This window comes from Chionomys nivalis, chromosome 3 (assembly GCF_950005125.1).
Source record: "Chionomys nivalis chromosome 3, mChiNiv1.1, whole genome shotgun sequence".
Lineage (NCBI taxonomy): Eukaryota > Metazoa > Chordata > Mammalia > Rodentia > Cricetidae > Chionomys > Chionomys nivalis.
The window spans coordinates 121,515,053-121,527,473 of record NC_080088.1 but is presented as its reverse complement, the minus strand read 5'-3'; the positions used below and the strand labels follow the sequence as shown (position 1 = coordinate 121,527,473).

Genomic DNA, 12,421 nt, shown 5'->3' with positions numbered 1-12,421 from the left:
TACCCTCCCCCCCCCTACTTCCCCACGAGGCCAAGAGAGAAAGCAACCCACAGCTCTACTAGGTACCAATCCTTTATTCAAGGTCAAAGTCCAGGGCTTGTTTTCCACCTCCATCCGGGACCACTGGTTGTAAATCTGCCCTGCCAGTGTCTTTTAACTTGATGATTGGATGCAGTGGCCAAGAAACATCCACTTTCCCAGTCAGTAACATAGTTCCCAGATTTGAAACCACTGAATGAAACAGAAAACCCCAAGTACAGATATTTAACAAATACATTGCTACTTAAATGCTTTTTACTATTTTGTTACAATGTCTATGTTTCATTGCCTGTATGTGTGTGAGTGCATGTGAACACAGGGCACAACTTTCATGAAGCAGTCAGAGGACAACATGAAGGAGTTCTTATTGTCTACCATGTGGGTCCCAGGGATTGAACTCGGGTCAGTGAGCTCGACAGCAGGTGCCTTTACCCCTTGAACCATCTTTCTGGCCCTTAATGTGAGCAGGCTGCCCCATGCTCCTACTGCCACACAGCTGCCCACAGCTATGCCTTCTCCACCATGGCGGAACTGTTGGCCTCCAAACTGAGGTAAAATCAACCCTTCCCCCGTTGTGTTGCTCTGTCAAGTAATTTGTCTCATCAGCAAGGAGGGTAACTGATGCCCGTGCCGTCAGAACAGCACAGTGAGGACAAATGCTGCTTCAAGCCCACTGCCCACACCCAGGCTCCAAGTAAGCACAGGATTGCTTCTGCATGGTTTGCCCTGGTTACCCCATGAGGAGAGGGCTACATCATGTTTGATTTAGGTAGAACCTAGAATTGTGTCCTCCTTCCAAGACTTCTGCAGAGATGAAATGAGATACTGAATATAAAGTCAGCAGCAGGATGGAGTGTGACCTAAGCATCCCCTTCCACTGTGCCTTTCTCTTAGCGAGTGTGACACACCATTACTGGACTTGTTTATCTTCTTCCTTGTCTTGTCTCCCAATGCCTTTTGAGGCAGATCCATCTTGCCCATGGCTATAATCCCAGCTGCCAGAACAAAACCAGGCACACAGTAGTTGCTCAGGAGGTGTTTGTTAACAAGAAGATCCTAAGCAGACTGGCACAGAGTTATACAGAGATTGACCTACAGGTGCAGACTGGAACACAGGTGTACAGAGATTGATCTACAGGTGCAGACTGGGACACAGGTGTACGGAGATTGACCTACAGGTGCAGACTGGGACACAGGTGTACGGAGATTGACCTACAGGTGCAGACTGGGACACAGGTGTACAGAGATTGACCTACAGGTGCAGACTGGGACACAGGTGTACAGAGACTGACCTACAGGTGCAGACTGGGACACAGATGCAGACTGGGGCACAGGTGTACAGAGATTGACCTACAGGTGCAGACTGGGACACAGATGCAGACTGGGACACAGGTGTACAGAGACTGACTTACAGGTGCAGACTGGGACACAGGTGTACAGAGATTGACCTACAGGTGCAGACTGGGACACAGGTGTACAGAGATTGACCTACAGGTGCAGACTGGGACACAGGTGCAGACTGGGACACAGATGTACAGAGACTGACCTACAGGTGCAGACTGGGACACAGGTGTACAGAGATTGACCTACAGGTGCAGACTGGGACACAGGTGCAGATTGGGACACAGGTGTACAGAGACTGGGACACAGGTGTACAGAGACTGACAAACAGACTGTCACCAAACTGTAGAGGGAAATGTCAGAAGAAACTGTTGTTCCTGGGTAGCTCAAGATCATAGCTCATAAGACAGAAAGTCTGACCTGTAAGACTCCACAGGCCACCCAGAAGCACACCAGGCACTAAGGCTATGCACAGTCAGTCAGGAGAGGCCTTCAAGGATCTCCAACCCTGCTGAGCAAGGCTGATTTCTCACACAACCACAAACTGCTACCGCCAAGCAACAAACGTATAGTTCCCAGCGAGTCAGCTGTTAAGTCTCTAGCAAGCTGCTCCTCAGCAGCAGGTGACTGACACACTGCCCAAGCCATCTCCCTCACAGAGCACACAGGGGATATTCCACACTCAGAGGACTTCACCCGGCAGAGTGTCAACAGAGGCTGGAAAACCCTCTGAAACAAACCCTCGAACAAAGCGGAGGAGGACCAAAGTGTGGGCAGGCCACAAGCAGTGTTTTCAAATGGCAGCCAGCAAAACGGTCTGCAGAGCAGGACATGTTGGTCCAATCTGATACTGCAGGGCGGGGACAGAGAGCAGCCTCGCGCCCAGCAGCTCCAGAGTGGAGTCTCCTGGGGAACTCCAAGTCAAGGCCACCAGGTGACGGAGTGTGTGACAAGAGAGGAAAGCGGGATAAGGGAGCTTATGGATTACCTCCAAAACCAAAAGGAACCCAGATGGTCAAGCTTGCTGCTTTGACCCAGACATCCACGGGGCAGGTTGACAGGAACAAAAGAAAATGGACATGTCTGTGGCCCTGAAACACTAAAGAAGAGAGCCCACTTGTGATCCTCACTCACTTCCCCAGTGTCCCACCTGGCACACAACCATGGTGCCTCATGCCAGCCTGAGGGGCTCCCAGGACAGTGAGGGAGCCAGGAGACACTGTCAGCAGGGCCACATGCTCACTGACACCATGGTCTTAACCACACTGCTTCCAGAAGAGGCCAGCAGCCAGGTGCATATACAGAAGGCCAGGGGGTCACTACGGGGTTGGGGGACCACCACAAGGAACCATCTTCCTTGTCTCAATGCCTGATGACCTTCCAAAGGTACTCAGAGAAACTGCCAAAGTCAGACCCCAGATGCCCCAGCATCCCACAGGAAATGTAGCCAGGACACCTTGGCGACCTTCTCATACAGATCCACTCATTTTCCTGTGCCCGCAGTCACATCTGATAAAGATACTAAGGTTACACATAACCAACAAGCACACATCTGATCTCACATAGGAACTCTCCACCAGCTACTAACCAGCCCCAGGAAGCTGTTTTCCAGTCCACACGTGAGCCCCACAGAAGCAAAGGCCAGGACTTCTCAGGGTAAAGAGCTTGGTACAGTGGGGGGGCTGGGATCTACACAGACGCTCATCACCCACAACCCGCTACCTCACACGTTTATAATAACTACAGAGCCCAATCTTCATCCCCTTCAACTACGCAAAGACCATGTGTGGGAAGAGAACTCATCCATATCAGTAAGAAGGGCACTGGTGGCAAGAGATGTGACAAAAATCACAGAGAGCTGCAACAGGAGTGGTAGGGGGGCAGCGTCCATCACGGAGAGACAAGAGCTACCTGCTCTCTCTGGGACCAGGGAAGTCACATGTGAGATGCAGGAACTGAGAAATGTAACCTACTGTCAAAGACACAGCTTAGGGGATCAGCTCAGGGACCCAAAATACAGGATGTGGGCAGTGTGAGGAAAGAAAGGCAGAACACAGTGATGTGGGGGACTGGGAGAGAGAATGGCACTACCCAAGAGACATGGGAAGGAGGAGTCAGGGAGACCCAGAAGACTGACTGGGTTTCAGTAATGCAAATAGACAAGCCAATCTAATCTCTTACATGACCTTGAAGCGCACACCACCACAGCTGCCCCTCGTTATCTATAGGGATGGGGGAGTCCTCCCGTGAAAACAAAATGCAGGTGTGCACACTCTGTACCTATAGGATGGGGGGAGTCCTCCTGTGAAAACAAGCATGCAGGTGTGCACACTCTGTATCTATAGGGATGGGGGATTCCTCCTGTGAAAACATAAAGGAGTGCACACTCTGTACCTATAGGATGGGGGGAGTCCTCCTGTGAAAACAAGCATGCAGGTGTGCACACTGTATCTATAGGATGGAGGAAGTCCTCCTGTGAAAACAAGCATGCAGGTGTGCACACTCTGTACCTATAGGATGAGGGGAGTCCTCCTGTGAAAACAAGCATGCAGGTGTGCACACTGTATCTATAGGATGGGGGGATTCCTCCTGTGAAAACAAGCATGCAGGTGTGCACACTCTGGCAATCTGTACTACAATGTAAATAAGGGTAAACAGTTGCTACACTGGATTGCCTAGTGAATGAGTCAAATGAGTTTAAAAACAAAACAAAACAAAACTGCACCCTGGTAAGGCTTTAGGACTAAGTACATGCCAGCAACATTGTAACATTTAAACCTTCAATCCATTGTTATTGACACTGGTATACAGAACCCAAGGGTACAGAGGTCCAACTGTAACCAAAGACAGAAGAGAGCTAAGGGAGCACGCCCACCCTACATGGCAGGCTTCAGTCTTTCCCTGAACCTTGCACAGTGAATAATGGCTGTTTACCATTCTGGGCCAATACAAAGCAAAGAGAAATCTCTCCTCCACTCTTCTGCCTCAAACAAAACCACCTGGCCGCTCCACCATTCCACGTTTGTTTTGTTTTCTAGGAGACAGAGAGGAGATCTGAAACGGGAGTGAGCAGTGTCTGAAAGAACAGCTGTCAAAGGTCAAACCTAGACACAGAACTTCCTTGTTAGAAAGCAGGATGGTGTCCTTTGCCTGAAAAGTGGGGGTAAACTATCAAGGCGAGTCAAGAAGACGAAAAGGAAGGTTAAGGACACACCCCTCTCCTTCATGAAAACCCAGGACCTCACTCCAGTTTGAGGCTCTCCCTGGGGCCACAGTGGCTTTGGAATCCTGTTGTGCAAAGGGCCCAGCTCTGCCTGGATGGGCGACATTCCAGGAGCTGGAATGAAGCCAAGGGGAGTTCTGGGTTCTGGTTCTGGAGCTGCCTTGAGTTCTTCAGTCAGTTCCTTCACCTGTGGGTCCAAAAGAACTGGCTCATCTGGACAGCCAGAGGGCCTCGGGTGCCTGTGTGTGCGTGCACGCGTGCGTGTCTTTGTTTCTAAGCCGGTCTTGTGATGCAACCCTGGCTTCCCCTGAACTCTGCAGGCACCAGAGATCTTCCTGCCGCAGCCTCTAGAGAACTGGGGTGACAGGCTTGCACAGCCATGCCACAGACACCTGACTCTGCAGAATATTTCAAGCACAGAACTTGAGCTTGGGATCCATCACTTGGAATACAGAGATGTCACTGTCCACTAAGACACCAACTCCATCTCCTGTCAGGTTCCCGAAGGCTCCACGTCAAGCAGTTTCCCTTTTATTAGTAAGAAAGGACCACAGACGCAGCTTCTTATCACGGCTCTTTCTAAGTTCTTGGCTACAAACATCTTCAAGCACTATGCATTCTGTTAATTAAGGGCAATTAAAGACAAAGCTAGTTCAATGTTCTCTCTGGCTCAATGCCCAGAGAGGAAGGGATGGGTGGAGGGTAGAAGGAATTCTGACCCAAGGGAAGAGTTGCAGGAAGGCACAGGAAGCTGCAGAGGCTCTGGGGCCCCACCACCCTCAAGGAGCTCTCCTCCCAGTTCCGGGCCTGCACCCAACATCCAGATTCCACAGGCCCTCCTACACACAGATACTATGTAGCAAAAAGCAGCCCATTACTGCCCCCAGTAGTCAGCGTCTCCAGCCTTGGAAGTTTTAAAACCAAGGGTGGAAGAGTCAATTTGTCCTACATCCAGCACAGCATGGCCAACAAGGCTCTGGCAACTGCTGTAGCTATCGCGATGACTCCTGCAGAACAGGGTTCCCACATGTGTCACGCTCACAAATAACACAGGCCTGGTCAGAGGAGAAGACGTCCTCCCTTCACTCAAACTTAAGAAGACCAAAGACAGACGGGATGTACTTCTAGCGCTTCTGTAAGAGTGTAAGCAGAGCACCGGAGCACAGTACCCAACAGCACCGAGTACCATTTCAGACCCTTCCTTCCTTTACAATTACTGATCTTGATTCTCCCACAATAAAACAGACTTTTCTTTGAAAAGAATATCCCTGAGGGGCTGGCTCAGTCATTGAGAGCATCTGTTGCCCCTGAGGATGACCCCAGGTTCAGTTCCCAGCACCCACATAGTGGCTCACAACACAGGCATGAATGTGGTATATATACGTGCACACAAAACACTCATACACATAAAATAAAGAAATCTTTAAATTAATAAAAGTTTGTAAAAAAAAGAAAATACCTGAAAGTTTGTGTGCTGCATTTACATATTTATATTCAGCAATTGTTCAGACTTCAGGTGGACAAAGAGAAGGGACCCAGCAGTTCTGGCAAAGAAAAGTAAGGTGACTTTGGTGTCCCTGAGTGAATACAGTAACTGATGACTACATCTTAAGGGAATATTATTTATTTATTTGAGACATGGTTTCTCAGTAACTATGGAGCCAGTCCTGAACTTGCTCTGTAGATCAGGCTGACCTCGACCTCACAGAGATCTGCCTGCCTCTGCCTTCCGAGTGCGGGGATTAAAGATATGAGCCACCACCACCCAGTTAATTTTTTTTTAATGTATTATTATTTTATGTGTCTGGGAATTTTGCCTGCATGTATCCCTAAGCACCCATGCATGCCTGGTGCCCAAGGCCAGAGAGGGAGTCAGATCCCCTGGAACTGGAGTTACAAGTGGCTGTGAATGTCCACGTTGGTCCTGGGAACCAAACTCAGGTACTCTGCAAGAGCAACCAGTGCTCTTAACCGCTGAGCCTTCTCCAGTTCTCAGGAACACTCTAAGTGAGCACGGTTATAGGTGGGTCACAATCTCACAGAACAAGCCCACCTCACGTGAACTGACGGAGTAAGTTGAGCATCTACTTCCAAGAAACCATGCTGTGACTTCAAAAGTAGCAGCTTGTCGAAAGCAGGATGAAAAGCAGAGGGCATTGTGTAGTGATTATCAAACACAAACAGGAACTTCTGCAAGAAAATCTATCAGGGGCTGAAGGGGGCGGGGCAGCAAATGTGCTTGCTGCCAAGCCTGAGGGCCTGAATTCTAACCCTGGGACCCACAGGGAGGAGAAAACTGATTGTTGCAAGTTGTTCTCTCTCTCTTTCTTTCTCTCTCTCTCGCTCTCGCTCTCTCACACACACACACACTCACTCACACACACACACACACACACAAAACATCAACAACAAAAAGAAAATGAAGTAGAACACAGAAAAAGGAGCTATTTGCCTATTTGCCTTCTTTTCCAAAGGATAAGTTAAGCAGTTACGGGGCGGGAGCGTCGTTTAGCAGCAGAGAATTTGCTTAGCGTGCTTGGGGCCCTGTGTTTCATCACTAGCACTTCCTCCCACCTGAAGCAGTGAGCAGCTGAACACGTATGTTTTCTTACTTAACTTTTTCATTTATTGCAGTGCTGCGGATGGACCCACGGCCTTGTGAACAATAGGCGAGGGCTTTGTCGCTGAGCCACAGCCACAGCTTTTTATTTTTTTAAAGATAGGGGTCTTACTATGTAAGTCCAAGCTGCTTCCCTTCTTTCTTTCGTTTTTTTTTTTGTTTGTTTGTTTTTTCAGGCAAGTTCTCACTATGCAGCCCAAGCTGACCTTCAACCTGCAAACCTCCTGTTCATCAACTGCTGGAATTCGAGGTGTGCACTACAAGCAGTAACTCATATAGTAGTAGCTCACCTTGTAGCCTTGGCTAGCCTCGAACTCAGAGATGCACATCCCTCCCAAGGGGTGACATTACAAGCATGCAGCACCATTGCCCAGCACCGTTCCCGGCTTCCATTAGGACACTTTCACACAGGTAAAGCATCAGATTTTTCAAGCGCAGCAACACTGCTCCTTACCTGTCTGCGAGACCTAAGAACAAACACAAGTGGGCTCACCTGAGGTTCAACTTCCGTTCCTCATCACTGCCAGCCTCCAACTGCGGAGAGAAAGAGAATGTAACCCTACAGACGCTGCTATCAGCCCTGACAGCAGGCTCCCCCGGGTGCCGGGAAAAGATAAAGGCATCCAGGAAGGAGGCTGACGTGTTCGTCACACCCCTGCCCTCTCCTTGCCAACCTGATGTGTAGCTCGAGTCATTCCCACCACGTTTGCAGGTTCCTGAATGCTTAGCCCCATTCTCTGAATGCTTACCGCCATTCTCCGAATGCTTACCCCAATTCTTGTCACAGTCCCCTGACTGAATCTGAGGCTCTGCCACCCAACACATGCTTTCAGCCCTCAGCTCTCAGACACACTTGCCTCTGAGTCTTATTTTGGTTTTGCTCTTAAGGGAAACAGGGCAATGTTTTAAGGAAGTCTATTTCTCTGTCAAGCCAGAGTAAGTCCAGCTTAAAAATCCATTCCAAAGCGGGGCCACACACCTGTCATCCTAGCTACTAAACAGGCTGAGGCAGGGGCACTGCTTGAGCTGGGAATTTAAGAGCAGCTCAGACAACCTAGCAGTCAGGCCTGTCCAAAAAAGGCTATTCTACAGAAGGTGGCCAGGCACTGAACTCTAAATTCATCCCCTAACCCCATCACTACTTCTTTTTGGGAGAAAACATAAAACAGGAAGAAAACACAAGGCTGCCCCAGAGGGACTTGTGTTCGTCAGGAATCCACTGAGTGAAAAAGAACCTGGGAGCTAGTGATGGTCAGGACTGACAGAAGGCTGACCGCGGACGATCCAGCCGGCAGCCAAGGACAACAGGAATCGGGTCTAGAGCTAAGGTAGGAAGGAAAATGGGCATCCAGGATATACAGCAAGAGGCGGCAACTTCAACCAAGAATGAGTATATCATAAGGCCCCAGCATTTGCCTTATATGAAGATTCTGTGTATGACTTTACAGAGACACACACTGGGAATGGACCACATTCGCTCCTGGGCTGTAAGGGAGGAGAAGAAACGAGGGAAGGCTCACACACCACAGGGACAGAGGGAAGCAAATGAGCAGCAAACAGCACATATAAGCATTTGTTCATCAGGGGCCACCGAGGCATTTTTGGAGGGTGCTACTGGCATCTAGTGGGGGGAACACAGGATGCTGCGAAATGAGAAGGCTCTGGCCCTGAGTGTCAGTGTCAGCGTGGAGGCTGAGAAACTCTGGCCCAGCCCAAGAGTCTGGAGGCCTGCCTACGCCTGGGGGGGGAGAAAAGAGGAACCCTGCACATTTGTCAAAAGCACTCCAGGAAGGCTGCTGCAGCCATTCCTCGGCTCGGCTCGCCTTGTTCTCACAAAGGAGTTCAGATAAGGTTAACAGGGAAACTACAAGCGTGAGATAATTAAAGACCCAGAAGGAAGGAACAGTGGGGAAAGACAAAATGAGAGGACAGGATTGCTGTAAAGCCAAGGGCTGTGATTTCTCTTGGTTTCCCAGGCTTCACGGCTAGCCTTGCTGTGTCAGGAAACTATGTCCCTGACTCATAAGTGGCATTCTGATAAGTGGTGGCGATGGGGGGGGGGGGGGTAAGAGGATCCACAGCCATTTATTTCTCAGTTACCCTCTGAGGTTTTCCACTGGAAGGTGATATAAGGTCAGGAATGCCAGAGAAGAGCCGGCGAAGACCATGATCCTTAAGATGCAATCCAGGCCTCTCAGACGAGCTGACTGAGACAGAAGGAGCCAAGTGGAGGATGGGCAGGCCAGAAGCACAGCCAATCTGGACCCAGGTCTCCCAACTCACAGCTCACCTGCTACCTCCCTGCCTTGCTTCCAGCTTCTGCACATCTGGAAGGGAGCCTTGCCACCCAGGAACAACCCAGCCTCTTCTACATCACAGGAGACAAATGCATCACACACTAAAGTTAACAAAAAGCCGTCTGGGACTTTAGGGTTTGTTTGGATCATCTTGTGCTTGTATGTGTGTGTACTTGTGTGTGTGAGTGGTATGCATTCACGTGTGTGTGCGTGCAATGTATGTGTGTATACAGGTAGGTATGTGTACTGTGTGTAGATGCTGGAAACTATGTTGGTGTCTTCCATATTGAGTCAGGGTCTTCTCACTGAACGGATTCTTAATCTCACTAGCCTGGCCATGTAGCCTGTTCTGGGGGTTTCCTGTCTCTACCTTTCACATCCCTGGGGTGCGCTGGCTCTGGACATCTGGACTCTTTCTCACATTTTCAGCATTTGACATTCCCCAGCCCTTTGGCTGAGCTTTGTTAACTGGTCATCGGAACTTGGTTTTAAAAAGTTGCCCTATATAGTTGGGCAGTGGTAGCAGACAACTTTAATCCCAGCACTCGGGAGGCAGAGGCAGGTGGATCTCTGTGAGTTCGAGGCCAGCCTGGTCTACAGAGCTAGTTTCAGGACAGAGAGGCATACAAAGAGAAGCTCTGCAATAACTTAATTTGTAGGCTGAGACAGAGCTGCAAACAGCTCAGCAGTTAAAAGAGGACCTGCTCTTCTAGAGGACCTAAAATCAGATGCTAGCAGCCCCATCAATAACTGTAGATTGTAGTAGAGACTCTTCCTGGATGAGGGGCAAAGGCACCTACAGGTGGTGACCCAGGAGGGTGGGTGCTAACAGCTTCAGGACTTAAGAGGTAATGGGGCATGATCTTGTATCTACTAAAACAGAATTAGGTAATTACAGTTCACAAACCCCTGTAGCCCAAGCTCCACAGGATCCAAATACCTCTTCTGGTCTCTGTGGGCATCTGCACTCAGGTGCACATAAAGACAGACACAGACACACACACAATTTAAAATAAAACAATTTTTTTTTAAAACAAAACATAGTCTGAGGATGTAGTACAGCAGCTGGAACACACAATAATAATGTGCTAATAAATTTCCAGAAAAACTTTTCCCTTCGTGTAATGGATTGTTCACTCATGAAATGATATACGAACACATGACACAATCTGAATAAACCCTGAAACCACTGTGCTGAGAGAGAAAGGCCAGACAAAGGCAACACTCTATACACCAAACAGGCAAAGGTAGAGAAAGTAGATGAGGGAGGGGCTTCCTGGAGTGGGGGTGCTGACCCAGGAAGGTGGGGTGCTGATAGCTTCTGAACTTAGCGGTGATGGGGCATGGTCTGAGTCAACTAAACTGAATTTACTTCCCAAAAGTAAATTCATGATCTGCGAATTACATCTCAACTTAAAAAAAAAAAAAAAGATTTAAAATCTAAAAACGTGTCTATGGCAGTAACAGGAAATGATCAGGTGTTAAGTTACCAAAAACAATATGGAAGTTGGTCAGAAATCCAGGCTGAAAGCCAAGTGTGGAGGGCACATCTAAAATGCCAGCAGCTGGGCGGCAAAGGCAGGCGGCCAATGCCAAGTTTGGGTCCAGGTTTGTCTATATAGTACCAGGCCAACCAGAGCTCCGTGGTGAGACAGGAGGGAGAGAGAAAAAAAGAGAAATTTAGACTGCAAAGGCCTGTACAGTCCTCTGGAGCCACACTCTTCCCTATGTTCCTGAAGTTCTGTAGGAAGAACATGAGTACTCTGTAAACTGATGTAGGAGAACTGAGCTGTGTGGGAAGAGTCTCTACTACAATCTAACTTCTCAGTTGCCCTGCCTAATTGTGTGCAAAAAAAAAAAGAAAAGAAAGAAAGAAAAGAAAAGAGGCAACCAGAACCTTCAGCCTGTAGATAAAACTCAAGAGCCTCAGACAGAAGGGACCCGGGAGGCTTAACCTCACAGTCGCCCAGCAAATGTGCCTGCCAGTCCCGGCAAGACGAGACCAAACCGCAACACCACAGGGACACAGGGTTGTTGAGCCAGAGGTTCATGCAAGCACACACAACCAGGGGACAGGGCCCAGATTCCAGAGGCAACTTCCTGGGCCTGGATGGCTAGTCCAAGCACAGCGGGCCGTCCCTTGCAGCACTCTGGGTCTTCAGGGGCTTACTCAGAGGCCTTAGGCTCATGGCGGGGTGGAGGGAAAGGGCTGGGGCAGTGCACTCTAGGGCAGGCCGTCCTGGGGACCGGGGCGCGACGGTCTCCATCCACCCCGACTCTCAGCAGCATAGAACCCAGGCCTGGAGCCCACCTTGGGACCGCGAACCCAGAGCCCTTCCCGGTGCCTGGCGCGCTAGCAGCATCCGCCGCCCTCCCGCCCCCCGCGCGACCCCGACCGCGCGCATGCTCAGTCACCGGGATCCGAGACGCCCGCACCCCAAGGGCGGACGCGCCTCCGCTTCACACCTTGCGGGAGGGCGCGGCCGGACTCACCTCGCTGTTGCTGGCGGAGGACGATGCGGCGCTGGGCGTGGGAGAGCGCTGCAGGGTCACCAGGGCCATCGCGGCGCGGGCCCGGCCCCGGGCCTCCAGCAGCCGGCCGGGCAGCCGCGCCGGGCCCGCCCCTCCTCCAGCCTCCCTCCCGCGTCCGCCCCCGCCCCCGCGTCCGCCCGGCCCGCAGCACGCTGGCAGTGATGCGCATGCGCCGGTGGCCGGCCTGGGGCGGGCCCCTCCGCGCGGTCACGTCCGCCCGCGCGCGCCCCCGCGAAGGCTGCAGCAGTCCAGCCCTGGCCACACATCCGAGGCCCGGCTCGCCCACAACGTGGGGAAACTGAGGCCCGGGAGGCTCGCAGAACCAAGGCTTTGTAAAACCGCACCCGTTTATTCTTTCAGAAAAGTTAT

General features: G+C 50.6%; 1 protein-coding gene across 1 annotated transcript in view; it reads right to left on the bottom strand.

Moving 5' to 3' along the window:
• Nucleotides 1-12,157, bottom strand: part of Ssh1 (slingshot protein phosphatase 1) — a 52,812-nt gene extending 40,655 nt beyond the window's left edge. The window contains exons 1-2 of the mRNA XM_057764386.1: nt 12,014-12,157; nt 7,717-7,757 (exon numbers count right to left, since the gene is read on the bottom strand). Coding sequence (XP_057620369.1) covers nt 7,717-7,757; nt 12,014-12,082 — 110 coding nt within the window. The 5' untranslated portion in view covers nt 12,083-12,157. The remainder of the gene's footprint in view (nt 1-7,716; nt 7,758-12,013) is intronic.
• Nucleotides 12,158-12,421: the final 264 nt, after the last annotated feature.